We start from the raw sequence: 20,269 nt of genomic DNA, 5'->3' as shown, positions 1-20,269 counted from the left end.
ATTTTAACTTGAAACATCGTTTATTCACAAAACACGTGCAATAAAAAATTTAGAAGGATACGTTACAAGCAACGTCTCTGAGAAATCGAAGAGCATGGTTGCGGTCATACTGTCTAGCGAGTGTCTGCAGGCGCTCGGAAACCTTCACATACTTTGTTGCCGGCTTGGATCGCTGCCCCATCTCAAGTTGTGTGAGCCGGTGAAGCTGCATGCAGTCCTCTCTTTGTAGAACCTCCAGGAACCTCCAAAGAGACGGGTGAGAGCACTGCACGTGAGCCTGGAAGCCCCTGTGCCATGCTTCCACCGAGTTGGTGGTCTTGAAGTCACACTGGAGCACGGTGTCATGGTGATTCCAGAGTTCCACTGGAAACTGTGCGTCTCGCCTTCCCCCAGCCGTTGGCCGTCCTATGAAGGTATCTTCAAAGTAATCTATCACTGGTTGCAGAGCTGAGTGTACGCTGGACGCCAGTTCGGTGAAGACATCTTCCACATCACTCCGGGGTACCATGGAAAGAGTAGGTATCATGCGGGCCTCCAAGTTGATTTGAGAATCACAGGCGTATAGTTCTTGCAGTCCTTCAGATTGAACCTTGCGATAAACGCACTGCGATAGATGAAAGAAGCACCCACGCACGTCGGATGTTGGCAAGACCGTCTTGAAAGCGTTAAAGGGATACTGAACCGAAATTTCGAACTCACAAAACAAGGCCGGGCGGATAGGTGGGAAGCTCCAAAACCAAAAAATATCACTCATACGGCGATATATCTAACGGATCGCCGTATTATTTGGAAAAGAAGTGCGCGATTAAACCCGGTCGACGATGCCGACGCGAAAGAGCACGTCACGATTCCCATTCTCTCTCCTCCTCGCTACATCCCGTCAAGCTGGTGAACCAAAGCGAGGAGAGAAGCGAGGCCACTTCTCCTCACTCTCAAATTCTCCCGGAGGACAGTTACGTCAAAGAACTCGCTTGATCGCGCCCTTCTTTTCCAAAAGTACGGCCATCCGTTTGAGATATCGATGTACGAGTGATGTTTTGGAGTTCGTAGCGTCCTGTTCAACACTTCTACAGCCTTACTTTGCGAAATCCAAATTTCGGTTCAGTATCCCTTTAATGGCTGCAGGTTCGTAGTCCACTATTATGGTACTTGGCTCGCAGACCCCTCCACACTCGCTAATAAGGGCGCTCAGAGCTCGCGTGTACGTACGACAGTTTTTACGGGTTAGCAGCATATAAGCCGCGGGCAGAACAGATCCGTCAACTTCACAATGTAGGCTGTAGACTTGAAAGAACAGTTCTGGTGCAACCTTGAATGTTTCATCATTGAATGTACCGTCGGCAAACCATTTCTTGGATGTTTGAAGAACTGCAATCATCTGCGGACTGCAGAAAATAAGGAAGCGGTCCTGATCTTGCACACCGGAGTCGAATACAAGAAACCTCGAGCCGTCTTTCTTCGACGCGTAGTTAGCTGGAATGGCAACGTCTTCTAACCTCAAGGGTAGGGGTATGGGCCTCTGCTCCTTTGCACGAACTCTCCTGCACGTAAAAAAGTTGAGATATCGTTGGCATCACGGTTCAAAACAGTGACACATGTGAATAAAAAATGCGTTCAATGTACAATTTTAAACACTACGAGGGGCTACGCTTTAAACACCTCTAGACTATGAAATAAAAATAGCAGACGACTAAAGAAGTAAGAGGGGGACAAGACTGCTCATAGTCGTGAACTGTAGCGCGCGCCTTGTTATTTATTCTGTTTTTATGCGGAGCGCCGTCCTGTTCCCTTCTTATTTTCCTAGTCGTTTGCACTTTTTTTTATTTGACAGTCTAGATGTTTAACCGACAAGACCATCAGAGGTACGCGTTTTAACACTTCTTTAACTGTAAAAATAACGAAAGTATAGTAAGTTTTTTCCCACTGCCATTTTCCATACCTCTTCTATACTTTCTCCTCCCAAAATATATAATTAAGGTCTATATTTGCAAACTGGGTAGCAATTGTAGTAGCCTATAAATGCTTATCTCAATGTTCTCTTGATGGTATCTTGAGGTGGCAGGTAGCTACACGCTTCCGGCGTCATCTCGGTGATGAGGCGTCCGACAACGGCTTGGTTGCATTCTTCCGTTGTTCTGGCTCTTTGCTTCATCGAGGAGTAAGCCAACTTGGCTTCTTGATCCATTTGGCAGGTGGCATGAGTATGTTCGTTGATGAGTTGCACGACTTCCCCATCAATGGTATGTCCTCTTGCCTTGCATTCGAGCTTCCTGCTGCATGTCCAATATGTCTGCGAGGAATAAAAGGTGAATTAAATCGAAGTCGTTTAGAGCTTGATCATTAAGGACTGTCCACACTGCCCCATTTTCTTACGTTAAGTTACGTTACTAAATATTACGTTGAAGTCACCGGGATTTCTGTGCTTCATATTAAGTGAGGTTACCAGTTCAAGGAAAAAGCATGACACGCCACATTCGAGGCAGGAATGTTTCGGTCGTAACGTAACTTAACGTAAAAAAATGGGGCAGTGTGAATCAGCGTTTTGTCTGGTATTAAAGGGAAGCTGAAACACTTCCCAAGAAAAACAAAAAGGAGTGAGAGGTGAAGTTTGGCGTATTTTTATCCCTTGAATCTGAATATCAGGTTCGTTTGTTTCCGAAGATGCAACTAAACACGAGAAAACATGAAAAACCTCCGACCAGTCGTGACGTCATACTAGGATCTTTTGGCAGCCAAACTCGTGTCGCGCGTGTGGGCAGCCCGTGCAATTGCAAGCTTGCCAGGTAGATTCCCCCGTGCTGACACCAGTCGCAACGTCTCAAAAAAAAAAAAAAGAGTGCGCGTACATAGCTTTGACTGGCGCTGTAGATACGTGAGAGCGGAGGTTCCGAAAACTCCTAATATGACGCCCCGCCCCGGGGAAGGGGGGCTTCAGTCGTACTTTAAAAATTAATTTCTGCAGGCTCCATGAACCACATTGAAAAATAATCTCGATATTTGTGATCCTGGAGGACAAATTAAGACGATTTAAGAGTTTTTCCTCAAATACAAAACCGCTCCAGTTTTCTTCAATAATAATTAACTAAGAGTCATATCCCATCATAGTGATATTTCTCTATTCCATATACGATTAGGCCACAAAATACGCTAAAAATAAGCTAAACAAATTGATTGACTTCGCAGTCTTTTTTCACAAATTTGAAAACATATCGCTATTTAATGCTTTAGGCAAACAGCACTCACCTTCTCTTTGAAGCAGCGCTCCTTGTCATATTCGAACCCTTCGTGCAGAAGTTTGGACCCTCCACGTTTACTTCGCAAGTAGGCCGTCATCCTAAAGCTACCACCTCGACCCAACCAACATCAAATGAAATAGGACGATGACATGCAGATGCTGCGCTTTTATCCTCGTTTTTGGACAGTAGTTAGCGCTGTACCAACGTTCCTGGGGCACCAGTAGGTTTTGTTTCTAAGCGGATGTTGTAGATAACGAAGTCTGTGGTTTGGGGTTGGTTTGAGGTTCTTGGAAGGGAACAAAAGATTGTGTTCCGGGTGTACCTTTCGTTTATGGCTTTAGTGCTATTTCTAGAGGTTTTTGTGAAGGCTATTTTTTCTAAGCGGACCTTGTAGATAACAAAGTGTGTAGTTTGGGATTGGTATGAGGTACTTAGAAGTGAACAAAAGATTCCTGCTTATCACACTGTTTCTGTAACTACATAATGTTCGGAAAAAACAAACGAGGTAGCTGGTTTCCACCCGTCACTGTTTTTGTACCTTATCTTCTCGGCTTTAATTTCAACTCACTCTATTTTCCACTAGTCTCGGGTAGTTTAGAAATATGATCCTCATTGTCCTTTGTGTGTCCCCGTTGCCTTTCTTTTTTGTTTCCCAGTTTAATTCTTGGAAGGGTTTTGCCCTTTTGTGTCCCCTAGTGTAAGGGTTCAAAGTTGCTAATGGCTTGAAAGGATTTTGACCAATTCACTGTTGGTGCCTTCGAAAGGGTGTGCACGCTTCGTTTAGGTGTTATAAAAAATATGTTTCAGAAAAGACCGTGCACCGAAAAGTCCGTGCACCGAAACGTCCGTACACCGAAAAGTCCGTACACCGAAAAGTCTGTACACCGAAAAGTCCGTACACCGAAAAGTCCGTGCACCGAAAAGTCCGTGCGCCGAAAAGTCCTACACCGAAACGTTCTACACCGAAATGTCCTAGACCCGTCGTACAGGGCTACTGACCTTTCAGAACTGAGATGCATTCCTTGTTATCTGTTTAGTTTCCATGGGCTTTTGGAAAACGGAAAAGGCGTTTTATTGGTGGGGGAGTTTTTCGCTGTATATACACCAACTCAACTCTCCTACGTCACGCCGCGGTGGTGGTGCGCCGGACGCACTTCCGGTCTGGGGCGGTGGGCAGAAGTCGCCGTGCCAGACATGCATTCCTGTGTTCTTTTGGGAGAAACGAGACAAAACAACCTGCCTTCTCGTCAAAATGCTGCGACGGGGCCTGTACCAAGAGAGCCTGGAAAGGTTTGAAGATCAGTTTTCATGTGTTTTTGGCCCCTCCGTTCTTCCGAGAACGTGAATAGTAGCCGTGAAACGGGCAAACCAGACGCTGTCAAACTACGATTGCGTGTGCGGGCAACACTTTGTGGTCGCCAGATGTATTTGCTTTGTTCCACATAAACGAGAGAAAGCCGCCAAGTTGTCCGGACCACCCACGGGTTCAGTGCGTCTTCAAATTCACACGGCCGCCTGATCGTTCGAACTTTCGTCTGCTTTTTCAAACTTGTCTGCTTTTTGTCGTCTGCTAGTTCAAACAAAAGTGGCCCGTAGACCCAACGTTGACCCGGTAATTGCAATAAGAAGTAATTGCAGGCCTCAAAAGAGTTAAGTAGGCTCGATGTAAACAGTAGATACAAGATGTTGATTATTGGTACCGGTGGCCATCACCGACTTGTTACGCTTGGTTTGTTCCCGCTTCCGATTTTCAATGTTGACGTCAATCATCGCCGCTACCTTCTACACTTTTGCAGTACCAGCGACGTCACGTCCGAAAATAGCTAGAAGAATCTCATCATGGTTTTGGCGTCCATTCTGCGGCGTTCACGCGAATGAATCGCCGCACGTCAAATTATTTACGCAAAGTTTAGCGGTGTAACGAGAATTGATAATTTCGCTCAGGTGATTAAAGTGGTAAGAAAGCTATTGCGATGACGACGTAGAATCGAGAATTCCAACCCGAAAAAGAGTATCCAGACTCACACAAATGGCGACAACGTGACATTCGAATGGTTTGTTGACGCGGGACGCGGTGCTTCTTGCCCGTACTCCATTGCGCATGCGTTCGAACTGTCGTCTGCTCTTTCAAACTTGGCTACTTTTTGTCGCCAGCTCGTTCAAACGACAGCGGCCCGTAAACCAAACGTTGTAAAACCAAACGTTGTTAAAGAACTATTGAGGAGTTTCAGCGACGGTGTCACCGCCCTGGCGGCCGGTCGCCGAAAGAGAACGAGGGGGATAGGTTCGCTGGGCGTTGGCTTTGTGTAAATGCGTTGGCCGCGAACGTAGGCTTATAAACTTCGGCAGCAAGAATATTACGCGGCTCTAGTGTTCCGGTACGAGCAACAGAGATGACACGAACTGCTACGACGAGCTACGACCACCCGCCGCAGCGATGCAGGCGTCGAAGGAGCGCAACCTGTGTACTACGCAGTCAGTCGCCGTCGCCCGACGCAGGTCGTTTGGCATTCAGGACTTTCCGTCCCGGGTTCTTCGCTTACACTTGGAACCGAGTATTATTCCCTGTGCTTCTGTATGTGCTCAGTGGTTGGATGTGGACCTCATAGAGCAGAGTTCTTCAGACTCGACAGCGACTCAAAGTTGACGGCGGAGGGGCTTGCAGCAACGCTTTCGGTTGGTGCACGGGTGCGACGAGTACACGGATTTTAAGATTGCTGCTAGCAAGGTGGGCCATAGTCGCTTTATGTTGACACGATTTTGAGTGTAAGTACTCCGTGCAAAGGCGAATCTATCGCGTTTCTAATCCACCTTTGTTTTTGTTGTTGTTTTTGCGCTCGCACGACCGATTGAAAATGCTTCTGTACCAATCACGGAGTGAATGTCTTCGGCCTACATTGCGGAACGCCCAATAAAAAGTCATATTCGTTCAGCGAGCAAACTTCCCTTTCGAGTGACCTTCTCTGATTGATGATTTCGCCCGTACTTGAGTGCTTTAATCAAAACGATCGATGAAGTTTGCTTCCCTAGTTAGGACATTTTTTGTGCCACATGCGGCACTAATGCTTGGCACGATGTATTCTACTGGTGGTATTGTGAATTGGTTTACTTCCAAAGCTAACAGTATGACAGGTGGGACCATTCAATTTGCTAAAAATGTGATATGGGAATGTCGTTGCATAACTAGCGTTTTACGTTTAAGATTGATAAGAAACATGCTCATGTGATGACGCACGTCTACAGCATAAGCTTTGCAGATCCAGAATGGATGTGCTACAGGCTCAAGACTTCTAATGGACCAAATTGGTGATTACATGGCAATAAATATTGTGGAAAACTGCCCATTGACTCGGTGAGTTTTGATCGTGACCATTGGCGTGCTGTTGGCAAATTAAAGGGACGTTGCATCTAGATGTGCTTAAATATCTTTATTTCAAGGTTCAGTGGACCCCTCTGCATCATTACAGGAAGGCACTCTCAAGCCACAACAAACAGCAGTGAATATACAATGCATAATAACGGGCACCAGTGTCCAGGCGTATAGTCCGCAGAAGCCAATTTGAGCCTAAAAATGTTTTTGTTTTGTTTAGATAGTTTGCATTTGGTGTATAATTCGCAGGGCCCGATTTCCGCGCCCAGTGCATAGTCCGCCAAGCTGGTGCGTTGCGTCTTTGTGCTTTTTTTCCTGGGTGGCATTTTCTTCAGAAGTTCTTCGGCGAACGCTATTGAGCCTGAAGAACTGCTCTTGAGGCCCATATCTAGCCACTCGGCACACACACAAGCACAGAAAATAACACTCGGTGCCAAGTACAAACGAAGCACCTGGGCGGAAAGCCGTGAATGCCAAACGAGCAGCGTCCGGTGACGGCGACTGACTGCGTTGCGCACCTTCGGTGCCTGCATCGCTGCGGTGGGTGGTCGTAGCGAGATGATCTTCACTTCAAGCAAGAAATCTTGCCATACCATAGTCAAGATATGTGTGCAAGTGTTCGACGACGTGGGCTCTCTCACGTTGGTGCAGTTGTCATCAAGAAAGGTACATAACAATGTTGAGTGTTTGAGGCTGAAACTATGACGCATACTTATCTAAACCTAAATTTATCGGTCTGTGGCTACAAACATTTTCGTTGACGTTGCTTAGATCATGTAACCATTCAGGCCTCAAATTAAATGGTGTTTCGAACTCTTCGGTTGTGTATGAAAACCTATTTGCTCTAATAAAAGACATTTTGAAAAGGACACATGTCTTCTGCTGATACATATCTTCCAATTTACAATGCAGAAGCAAACAGAAAATCAACTGCATACATCTACCACTTGGCATAAGCACCTTTTGCAATTCCTTCTTGAGCACACTCAAATATCAGCTAAGGTTGCTCTTGTTTTAGAAGCTTTACCCTGTTCTGTAAAAAGAAAACAGTTAAAAAAGCTTTACCTTCGTTCTCCTCCTCGCATTTAATACAGACTTGTTTGTCAGCAGATCACACACAGCAGATATCACCGTGGCACATACAACTCGAATGACCGATGAGACTATTGCTATTACAATAAAGTTTTCCACAAGAGCCAAAATGAGGCTTGTAGGGGTGCACAAGCACATGGAAATGAGATTGGCGCTTCCGGGGCTTGTTTACATTATGCGTAAAAACAGGACGATCGGCGACCAGCTGATCGCAATATAACACCAAGGATACCGATGTTTCGATACATAGAACGCAGGATAAAGACCTCAATCGTCCCTTGTATGCTGTAGTTGTCATACTTTCCATCCAACCGCTTTTTAGCACAATTAACTAGAACAACCGAAAGGTTCGCAACACCTTCTAATGCGAGGCCTGAATGGTTACATCATCTAAGCCACGTCAACAAAAATGTTCGTAGCCGCAGACCGATAAGTTTAGTTTGAGATAAAGTACGCGTCATAGTTTGAACGCGCGAACATTGTTGACATGTACCTTTCTTTGGACCCGCGTACATTCGGTTCAACTTGATGACAGCTGCACCAGCGTGAGAGCTCACGTCGAACACTTGCACATACATCTTGACTATGGCAAGATTTCTTGCCTTCGACTGGCTTGAACACTTCATCTGTAGCATCACGGTAGGTCTTGGTTGAAATGATGATCGTCTCGCACACGGCAACAAACAGAGAACGACACGCTTTGTTCTATTTATACGCTACCGGTCTACAGGCGTCGCAAATCTATCCCCCTCTTGTCCGCCATGTTGGATCTATCGGAGCGCCCCCTATATTCGCTGAAACTCCTCAATAAGTGCAGGCCTCAAAACAGTTTTGAAGGTTGGTTGCGGTAAGTATAGGGCTAAGTGTAAACAGATACAAGAAGATGTTGATCATTGTTACCAGTGGCCATCACCGACTTCTAATGCCCGATTCTACTTGCGGTTTTCAATATCGACGTCCACCATCTCAGCTACGGTCCACGCTTTTGCAGTCCGGGCGAAGTCGCGACTAAAAATAGCGAGCAGAATCTCATCGTGGGAGTCAGGCTTTAGCGCCCATTCTGCGGCGTCCACGTGAAATGAATCGCCGCACGTCACATTATTCACGCAAAGTTTTGCCTCGTTAGTTTTGCTGAAGCCGCACAAGTAGTCAGACAGTGTTAGGAGGACGTAGAATCAACAATTCCAACGCGAAAAAGAGCACGGGGACTCCCACCGACGCGGACAACAACGCAATTCAATGGTTTGTTTATGGGCGACGGCGGGCTTCTTGCCCACCATCCACCGCGCATGCGCGGCGCCGGAGGCGTCCGCTAGGGGCGCTCCGGTTTGTTTGTAAACATGAGTTGGTGTATAAAAGAACCGTTTGAGAAGGCGCGTCCGTCCCGCGTCTGCGGGTTTTCTCAACCTGAGACTTGCTTCCCTTTGTCGTCACGCGGAGTAGAAGGCCACCAGGATGGGAAGTAAGCGGAAAGCTCAGGATGACTACTCTACATATTTCATGGATGAATCGTCGTTCTGGTTCCGCGTGCCAATTGTTAATTCGTGCATAAACATGAAGCTGCCAGAGGGATTTGTGCCTTATGAAAGTATCTATCGGCTGGTCCTCCGAGACGAGAGCTAGCTGAGTGACCTAGAATCACAGTTTCTTTGTTACCGCCTGTATGCCGTGACTAGCACCGTTGATTCAGTGTTATTTTGGAAACTTCATTTACCTGACTGGCCACTACTGTCCCAAGCCTGGATGGACATTTTGAGATTTCCTGTCTCCAGCGAAAATGTGGAGCAAATGTTTTCAAAATTGCGGGTTGTGAACCGCAAGGAACGTGCTGCCATGACGGGTGCAAGCCTCTCGAAGTATGCTTGCATCCACTATAATAACCAAGTGTGAGAAATATATGCTTCTTCGAGAAGTGTATGAAATATGTGAATAAAATGAGAACTCTCTGTCTGGGATCAATCGCATTTTTTCCACCGATAATCACCAATTTTAGCCTCGTCGTGAAACGTTTCACCGAGATACACCGGAGTTTCGAAAATAAATAAACACCGAAAAACATCCGCCGATTTTTCTCACAAATAAACACCGGAAAGTACATACCCTAGTTATAACAAAGGAAATCGCCCAAGGCCCGTGATTTGGAATGTTTGTGATTTTAACGGAAGGTCAATTTATTTGAAAACGCTTACAAACTGAAAGGTTCCGAAATTTCTATCTCCAACGACTACTCAAAACAAGTACGCTTACTTCGAAAAAAAAATGTCGGATAGTGCAGACGCTGAGAGGAGGCAAGGTGACAAGGTAAGACCCGTCTACAACAAATTGATAATCAACAACTTGTCTTACACGTGGGACACGGAAAATGACACCAGAATTTGTATTTCCACACCAGAACGTTCCATGGCGTCTGTTGAAGGTGCCTTTTCACCATGACACGTCGTACCTTCTTCGAAATCTTTGAAATTAATAAACGTCAATGCCAGAAGTGTTGCTAACAAAATCGTTGACCTTGAGTGTTTGTTGTATGATCACGAACCTGACATTGTTGCTGTAACAGAAAGTTGGCTGCATACTTCTATTCATGATTCAGAGATTATTCCCCCATCGTATAACATTGTTCGGAAAGATCGCAATCACGTGGCCGTTATCCCGAAAAATCATTTGGATTTTGTGACGCTCCTGATCGAGTGTTTATGGCTAAAGCTTACCGGGTTTACTCCACCAATCGTCCTCGGCGTAGTCTATCGTCCGCCAAATGCTTGCTCATCCGTTCTTGATCTTCTTGCTGATTTTGTTTTTAAGATTAAGCAAAAATACACGGTTCTTGTTATGGCTGGTGACTTTAACTTACCATTAATTGATTGGTATCCTACGTGTAGTGGCAGTGATTGCCCTAATTCATCCCTGCTAGTTGACCTGGTTTATAATAACAATCTACTTCAAATTGTTAGTAATCCAACACGAATCACCTCGTCTTCTCAATCTACACTAGACCTCGTGTTTCTATCGGAACCACTTGCGGCACGTACGTACGACTGCCAAGTGGTGGATGGGATATTTGATCATCAAATGGTACTCGTTGAGTTTTCTACTTCAACACTTCGTCCTTCATTACGTAAAACGAAGATTTCTAGGCGTGCGCTTAATTTTTCTAAAGCAGAAGACGAGTCAGTACTTGACGCGCTTGAGGTGTCGTTTGATTCTTTTCAAACATTTGTTCTGATGGTTCTTCTATCGATACCCTTTGGAATTATTTTAAAGCGACCGTGCTTGAATGTTTACGAAGGTTTGTTCTAACGAGCATCAAAGTTACCAAAAAACACTATCCTTGGATAACTCGCGATATCCTACATCGAAAACGAAAACTTAATCGTGCCAGGAAGGGCAAAATACGTTTAAATATCAATGAAATGCGTACAAGACTGAAAGCTATGATTCGTTTTTCCAAAACATAAGTATAACAATATAACTTTGCGCAAGTTCCTTAGGGAATCACCCGATAAGTTTTGGAGGTCTTTGTCCCCGGTTCGAAAAGACATTTCCAAACTTATGGTTTCGGACAGATTATTAACGGATGACTGTGCCACCGCCGAAGATTTCAATGATTATTTTTCGTCTGTTTTCACCTCAGATAACGGCATTATTCCTTGTTTAAACCTGTCACCCAACCTATCAGTGTTACCCGATGTTTTTATCTCTCCCGAGGGACTGTTTTCAGCGATGCTTAATCTTTCGACAAAAAAAGCTGCTGGTCACGACGGCATTCCAAATATGTTCCTCGTTCGCAACGCAGAATGGTTCTGAAAATATCTTTATCTAATATTTAAAAAAATCACTGTCGGAGTTCGTTCTTCCTGTTGAATGGAAAATTGCCAAGATCGTTCCCGTTCACAAATCTGGATCTCATCTATTGCCTGGGAACTTCCGGCCAATTTCTTTGCTTCCTTACTGCTCTACACTCTTAGAGCACGTTGTTCTTAAACATTTGGCAGCGTATTTAGAAAATCACAACTTTTTTAACGTAATCAACATGGTTTTCGTCATGGCCTTTCAACCACAACGCATTTACTTGAAACCGTCCATGATTTTGCTGAAATATTAATTCGTTCTAAACACGTTGATGTAATTTTTTTTTACCTCGCCAAAGCGTTTGACAGACTGTCACACTGTAAACTGCTTGTAAAATTAAAATAAATCGTGCAAAACAATATCATCTACTCCTGGCTTGAAAATTACTTTCAAGAAAGAAAGCAGTATGTTCAGATAAACTCTAGTGCATCCTCGCTAGTCCCTGGACTATCGGGCGTTCCACAAGAGTCAATCCTTGGGCCTCTACTTTTTTTTTCAATTTTTATAAACGAAACTACTGCCAACATTCCTGTGCGAGCACGTTTATTTATGGACGACGTTGTTATCTTCACAGAGGTAAATGATGTTAGTGTCCAGACATTACTTAGCAGCTGCTTATCCAAGATCCACGATTGGTGTGACTCGTGCCAGATGCCACTAAATATTAACAAATCTGTTCGAATGCATATAACCCGCAAAATTAGTTTCTTTCCTATAATTATTCCATTAACTATACTGTCCTAGCCGAAGTGACTTCCTATAAGTACCTCGGTGTAATCATTTCAAACGACCTAAGTAGGAACACCCATATCAAGTATATTGTTCGCAAGGCATTAACTAAGCTCTGGTTTCTCCGGCAAAATTTAAAGCAAACCTCATTGGATGTAAAATTAACAGCCTATAAAACGTTTGTTCTGCCTATATTAGAGTATGCGTCCGTCGTCTGGGACCCGTTTACTAAGACCAACATAAATTTACTTAATTCTTTTAGAGAAAAGGCTCGCGTTTCATATACAACAAGTTTCAGAGACAATACCCGGTTTCTGAACTATATGTTTGTTCCAGCATTAGCCCATTAAACCATAGACCCATGTTTCGAAGATTAAAATTTTTGCTCGACCTACTAAACAACCGATTTACTATTGACACCTCTAGATATATTTCACCTGCTCTTCATAATTGCCCCACGCGAAATTTTCATTGTAGATCATTACAAGAATACAGCTTTAGGGTCGATGTATTTAACTTCTCATTTTCCCTAAGGACCATTCATGATTGGAATGCCCTATCCAGTCATATAATAAATGCTTCATCTGAGTCATCACTCATTGCTAACCTCCGCAGTTTCTGTAACTCCTGCGATTGACGGTATTCCTTGTAGGTTTTTTTTTATTCAATACTGTATAATGATGACAGAATGCCTTATTCACGTGTGCTAAAATGACTAGAAATGTATGCTTTTATACAACATTATGTACCCCCTCCTACCACATCTCCCGAAGGAGATAATAGTATCAATAAATAAAAAATAAATAAAAAAGTATATCACTGTCCAATGCGTGTGCTTAGATAATTGCCAGAGGTCAAAATACGCATGATCTCCCTCAGCGCTCTAATACCATTTTCTTTCTCTTTGTACAAAACCTGGGTGTCCCCCCACTCAGGATGAAAGTCACAGCAGTCTACAACATGTTTAGCGATTTGCGAGTGCTGAGCCTTATCTTCTACTGCCCTTTTATGTTGCAAGAGCCTTTTATTTAACCAACGACCAGTTTGCCCAACATAGGACAACCCAAACCGCAAAGGAATGTCGTACACCACACCTACCTGACAAGTTACATCTGGGTTTCTATTTTTTTTTTTTTTCAGGCACCCCTGAGGGCCATCCGAAAAGGGGGGGCTAACCTTTCTGCTGAGTTTTGGAGACTATATTTACACCGAACCTATTTGCCATTGATACAAAATTATGAGAAATTCCATAATAACAAACCACACACACAACATTCTTCACAACCGGTTTTTCCACAAGAGCCGGATTAAACCTTCCTAACACCTTGAGCGCAACTGTAACAATAACATCCTGGTGTAATTGTTAAAGTGGTTGTGAATGAAAATTGAGCTTGGCAGAAGGTATTGTCGGTTTTTATCGAGAAATACCTGACAGCAGTAGAGTTCAACAGTCCATTGTCACTAAAAAATTCTGAGCAATTCATTGAAATATAGAATCCGCATCATAAGAGAAGGTGTGATCCGACAACTTTAGATATCAAGGGCTTATACTACTTTATGGATAAGTCGGAACTGTTAATAAGTGCCAGGAGGTGGTGTGATGAGAATCTTGTGAAGTTTCAGTCTGCCTCTAAAGATTGATGTAGAAATTTTTCGAGCCTTCTGTAATTTTATTTAGAGTCCACTGATGTAGACTTTGACGGTTCTCTTTTTACTCAAAAATAGGGAGTGTGTATCGGGTCCTGAATTGCTGCACTGTTGTCCGAGATTTTATTAAACGCGATGGATGTTCACGTTGACACGGTTGTGCAGTCCTTGCCGAGTGGAGCTGCCGTTGTCGGTCGCTATACGGACGACATTTTGATTTGTGCTTTTGAGGAAGGGTTGGCAGAGACGGTTAAGAAGTGTATAGTAGACAAACGCCAGGATTTGACGTTCATGGAGGAAAGTACCATTCAGGGGAAAATTCAGTACTTAGGCCTCCTCTTGTACACGGAAAAGGGCCTCTGCTGAAGGTACGGCAAAGAATCAGAAAAGTCTCTGTTGGCAGCTGACAGCTGTCACTCGAAAATAGTTAAGAGAGATGTAATTGCGTCTGTGATTAATAACGCCTGTAAAAAATCCTGTATGCATTGGGTTGGAGAAGCAGCTGAGTTGCCAAAGATGCGTCTTTTGGAAGCGGGTCATATCACCAGGGAATTGCTTTATATCAGTGGCAAAGAGGTTCTGTGTAAATTTAGTTTTCAAAGCTTAGCAAAAACTAGAAAGATTAACCCCTTTTCTAATGGTCATCAGGGGTGTCAGAAAAAACATAAAAACCCAGATGGAACTTGTCAGGCAGGAGTGGTGTAAGACATTCCGTTGTTTAGATGAAAGGCTGTTATTTATTCATTTATTTAATATTCCTCAAAGCGCCCTTTCGGGCATTGTATGAGTGGGGAGTTACAAAAATGAAGAAAATATACAATGGAAAATAACCCGTATGATACATAAGTTGTAGGAAATCAAGAAAAGTATACCACGAATAATGTTACAGTAGTATGTACGTACATATCAAGCGATACAAAAAAAAAGTTTTTGAACAAAGAAAAAACAAAAAATACTTCGCACACAAGATTCATTCCGGGATAAAGCAAAATCATATTTCACATGAAGATTTGAAATTTGCTATCTTTAAGAGTTTCATTCTGAAATGACAAGCTGTAACGGGGAGTTGCGAGATTGGTTTCTACTACAATGGTCTGAGCGAAGTTTGTGAGCATAATCATGTCTATCAAAAATGGGATGGGCTGGGAGTAATAAACATTCTTTGAGAGAATCATTATAGTAATACATGTCGTGAAGGGACGTGAGACGGGAGAATACACGCATGGTTTCCAGTAGAGGTAAATGTGCTCTTTGTTGCAGTGTCGAAACGCTCGTGTAAGGTGAATAGTCGTGAAAAAGGAAGCGCGCCCCTTGGTTTTGAATGTTCTCTCATTTAGTTTTCAGGTAATCCATATGATGCTAGCATACTCCAGTTGGAACATAAAAGGGCTGCGGAAGATAAGGCTCAATACTCGGAAATCACTAAACATTTTGTAGACTGTAATGACTGTCATCCTGAGTGGGGGGACACCCAGGTTTTGCACAAAGAGAAAGAAAATGGTAGGAGAGTTCTGAGGCAGACCATGCGTATTTTGACTTCTGGCACTTGTGTAAGCACATCGTCCTTGGCATTGGACAGTAATATGAAGCGCTTTATGTGCCTCTAAGGCCTTGTTTTGTGGGTTTTCCAAGAATAGTAAGGGTTGTGTTGGAGTTGCCTGTTATCGCACGTCGTGCCCTCAAGCGAGGTCGTCAGCTGGTTGGTGTGAAAGGAGGGGCACCATGAATTTTTTTATTCCGTCTGAGTGCCCGGCGTCTCTTTTTTTTTTTTTTTTTTTCGGTGGTGAGGGTTTTGACGTATATATAAGAGCGTTCGTCGTCCATTGTCCATATAAAATAGAAGCTGTGTTTGACACTTGTCGGTTTGTCCGTTTGTTTTTCGTTCGGTGTCTCCGGTTACTATAGAAGTTCTTCTCTAGGTCACCTGTGTTTTTACCCTATATTTAGTGTAGAAGTAAAGTGGTAAACCGGAATAAACGGTCTGTAGGCTGTAAAACGAGTTAATAAAAAGTTTGAGAAATATCTTGATACACGAGGGCTATAATCGCGCCCGTTTTTGCTCCTGTCGCTCGTGTTTCTAGGGGTCCTCCTTTCCCATTCTCACGCGGGGATGCCGGCATCGGGGATCGAAGTCGGGCTCCACATCATCCGGTCAAGCCTGGGAGGATATTCGCTTACATCCTCGAGCTCCAAATCTTAGCGTCCCCGCAAATGTCGTTAATAGACAGTTTTAGTATAGCGTTGCTCGATCTTACGTACGCAATACGCAATAGTATAGCGTACGCTAAAAATGACCTGCTCGGACCGAATTTAGTTCTGCGTTACGTTTTCGAGTGAACATTGCGCATGATCTTGGTTAAATTTGCTAGAGCCGTAGAATTCCGCGTGCTTATAGCGCAACCATGCTCCTGGAAAGAAATATTGAAAAAAAAAGTGTCCAATGATTTTATTTTAGATTAAACCAAGCCACGGCTGCCTCGCCAAGCCCGCTTTTCTGCGGGGTACAGAGGCTACGAGTACGAGTGCGTAGCCAAATTCGATCACGGAGCCTCCGTCAGTCGTCCCGTGGAAAATGCACCTTTTATCAATGCTATCGCGGAATGAAATTCATGACCCTGATGTCTAGTGCATAGCGAGAACTTCGGCGATTTCTTTTAGAGTCGTTCGTCCGTCGGCGATGAACTGTGGGAATAGGCTTAGCGTTGAGCAGATCGCAGCGTCGACGCACACTGCGAGCGGCGAACATTTCCACTGTGCACTCCTTCAGCTGCAGGGCGGTCTGATTCGACCGCGGTAGCTCCCAGAAAGAATCGCCGAGCTGAACACCACGCAATTTCACGTAACACAAAACCTGGAAAACACCACGTCGCCCTTGCTGCGCCAGTAAAGGCAACCACCATGTTGAAACTGGCGCTCTCGTTGGGTCCGAGATCTCTCGAGAGCGTCCCGCAAGGCCCGCTAGCCAGCAACGCAAAATCCCCGGTGTTGCGTGCGTACGCAATACGCTAGCCCTTTTATTGCGTTCTGCGCATGCGCACTCACTAGTTGAAATCTCCTTGCGTACGCAAAGCTATAGCGTACGGTCCACTAGAACTGTCTAATGTTGTCGCGACCTCGGTTATACGTTGTAGGAATTCGCGTATCGCCGCCAATTCGCCATTTCAAACGTGGTCCGTCAACAACCCGAGTCCAGCCCGGCTCTTTCACGGGAGCGGGATTCCGCTCCCGGTTTATCGGTACATACAACACAACGCTACAAGACTACAAATACACGCGACATTACACAAATATTTACAAACTCACGCTAAGCCCAAAGCCCCAGCCTCGTGTCCCGCGATTACCCTAGATCCGGTCGCCACTCACTTGCCTGCGTCTCGGTTTCGTCCGGAGTTCAAGCGCCTTTCGCCCCCTGGTCCACCGAGTATATCCAACACCACCTAGAGCTGAAGGCCGCAGCGCTCCTCCGGTGACGTCACAGGAGTCGGCTGGCGAGCGCCGCGGAAAAGTGCTGCACCGAAGGCGTCGCGCATAGATTAACCGACGTAGGTGGCATTCTTTATTGACCCAAATGTTTGTTAATTGGTCAAACAAGATTTATAAATATCTACATGACTGGGAAACATAATTTGTTACACGGGCAGCATATTAGGACGACCATTATTGTTATGATATGAAAGAACAAGGTTAACGACGTTTTCAGAGAGATGGGTTTTCGTTTGAGGCATCCAAATCTTGGGTGCTTTAATTATTTCTAGGAGTGAAAAGACACAAGCGAACAAAAAATAAATGCCCTTAATTGTTATTGTAAGTGATGGGACCCGCCAAAATGCATAATAGCGACAATCAAGTTGGTGATGACATGTGTGGTTAATGAATTCGTATGTGAAGCTGATGAAAAGAAGATTACTAAAAAAATGTGGAGTTTTGGAGCACGAAAACATGCAAAGAGTTGAAATATACTTTTTACCAGAAGTAGACACATAAAAACAACTGCAAACAAACTGGGGAATGTTCATCATAAAGTAAGTAATCCGAGACTGAGACACGAAGGCGAAAAATTAAGCGCAGAAAAGACACAAAACCGAGGAAAAGACGCCGCCTAAATCGAAGCGCACAAGTTTTGATTTAACCGAGTGCAGGCAAACTTAGTAAACTTAAAGCATAATTTTCAGTAAGGGACACATGCAGCTGTGGAAGCTTCATGCAAACATCTACCCGCGTTCATTCACACTACGAATAGATGCTGTGAATATAAGTTCTCTCACCTTTGAAATCTTCAAATTGTATATCCTCGTGTATCCATACTCTCTTCGTGTATCCATCTTGACAAAACTCAAACACAAGCAACTTAGATGCCCCTCTGTAGCTTTCGAGACACTAAGACACAGCACATGTACGGCATGTAGACTTTAATGCCGCTTCGCAATAATAATGCTATGACAACTGTTGCAATGAATATAAAATAAGTATTTAGATTTGGGGATTTCACATCTTCTTTTCTTTGACTTGGAATTAGCTATAGCCCCATAACCTTTTCGTTCACCCTTCCACAATAGTTTTTCAGCACAATGTTCGCGCTGCACGAGAACAAGTTCTTCAGCACGAGCTCACTGTGTGTCTTTCTTCACAGGCGTCGAAGTCACAAGTCTCGTTGGTAGACAGCAGTTCCATTGTAAGCTCGGTGACGAACTGACGCTGGATCGGAATTTTCAGAAATTCTGCCTGCTTGGAGAGCTCTTGAGCAACAATGTATTTGTGCGTCACGGCATTAACGGCGAACACAGTTGGATAAAAGAGCCTCTCGATCCAATTTCTTGAGAAGAGAGTAGTTCTCCTGCGCAAGTAAAACTTTTTTTTTTTTTTACATTTCGGTTTTTTTAAAGCGGCATAAACTGCGTACCCTGCCACGTAGACTAAAACTGGGAGGGTCTAATTTATCGCTTGTGACACAAGCTCTTCTGTAACTATACTATGTTTCAGCTCGGCCGCGGCTTGTCTACTTGTTTTTCAAGCTCCTCCCGTCGTTCGCCTTCACACGGGATTGTCGGCAACGTACTCTGCAGTCTCGGCTTATTTTCAGCTTCATAAAGCTGCCTTATAGATATATATATGCGATATTGCGAGCCAGCCAGCTGCCTATACTTCCCGAAACAGTCTTCCAAGCTATCAGTCTGAATCCTTCCCAGCAGGACATAGTTCAGCCCGAGTTCAGTGAAGCAGAATTCGGCGATCTCTATGCACGGGTTGTTTGACGGAGTGCTCCGTGCGCCTCCTTGATTAGCGTGCCACTGGTAAGGTTCTCGCTCTCCCATACGTCAAGCCAGGCGTCCAGCCAGTCAAAAAGACTGCACACAAAATGCACATTGGAATCGTCCTCTGCAGAAGTCACTGGTTCTTGAAAGTCGTCTCTGAGTCGCGTTCCTTTGTTCAGCGTCCATGTTAAAATTTCCTTCAGATTTCGAGACCTCGACGAGACGACTTCATTGATTCCTTTAATAATATGCGCCACAGATGTAGGAACAAGAGGGGGACATAGAGAGAAGGCTACAGGCTCCTGACCGTGGTTTTGAAAACGGGAGCTTGCGCTACCAAGATACATTTCTAAAATTAAGAGCGAGAGCTAGCGTGTGCTTGTCGCCTTCACTGCCACGTCAGTGTAAAATTCAACAAAATAAACTCAATATTTAAGAAAAAGAATGTGAAAAGACATGAGAGTTCTCACCCTGGTATGCGTCGATAGAACCAGGTTTTCTTTCGAGGAATCGCTTGCACCCATACTTTTCGTAGTTCTTCATCCTCCGGGAACTAAACACAGCACAGACACTTTCTTAGACGACGTTTCGTAGATCCCATGGCACCCAGGGACAGAGCATTTATGAGGCATGGCTTGCCCGAAGGCCGCCCGTAGCTTCACAACCACCACGCGTTAACCGCCAAGCACACCAAACGCAAAAGACAAAAGTGACGGCTAGAGGCCCAGTTCGCGTACTCCCGCCGCGAGGCTTGAGCAAGCCGCCGTGCGCAAAGGAGGCAAAAATTGTCACTGCGCAACTGCCCCGGGAGAACCCTGGCGCCCTGGGCTCGGAGAAAGCTAAAAACAAAAAACAAAAAAAGGCCGGAGCATGCGCCGCTTGGCGTCCTCGGGAAAACATGTGTAAGAAAAAGAAAAAGAGAGCATCTGTTGCGGAGAAGCTTTCTTCTCAGGTCGGCCCACTTCGTGAATCTGTGACGTCACAGCTCCGAGCGCTGCGGCCTTTGCTCTAGGTGGTGTTGGCATATCTCGATCGATGGGCGAGGAGGTTTCTGACTGGAAGGAAGCGCCGAAAGACGGGGACAAAAGAAGTAG

At 44.6% G+C, this 20,269-nt stretch overlaps 1 protein-coding gene across 1 annotated transcript; it reads right to left on the bottom strand.

Annotated features, from left to right (window-relative positions):
* Positions 1-49: 49 nt before the first annotated feature.
* On the bottom strand, positions 50-589 carry LOC115332132. Its single transcript, XM_029994427.3, has one exon. The coding sequence runs from the start codon at positions 524-526 to the stop codon at positions 50-52; it is 477 nt and encodes a 158-aa protein (XP_029850287.2). The 5' UTR covers positions 527-589.
* Positions 590-20,269: the final 19,680 nt, after the last annotated feature.

The sequence above is a fragment of the Ixodes scapularis genome, unplaced genomic scaffold, assembly GCF_016920785.2.
Source record: "Ixodes scapularis isolate PalLabHiFi unplaced genomic scaffold, ASM1692078v2 PGA_scaffold4__175_contigs__length_147842914, whole genome shotgun sequence".
NCBI classification, from domain to species: domain Eukaryota; kingdom Metazoa; phylum Arthropoda; class Arachnida; order Ixodida; family Ixodidae; genus Ixodes; species Ixodes scapularis.
Note: the sequence above shows the minus strand (reverse complement) of the source record. Positions and strands in the feature narration are given on the sequence as shown.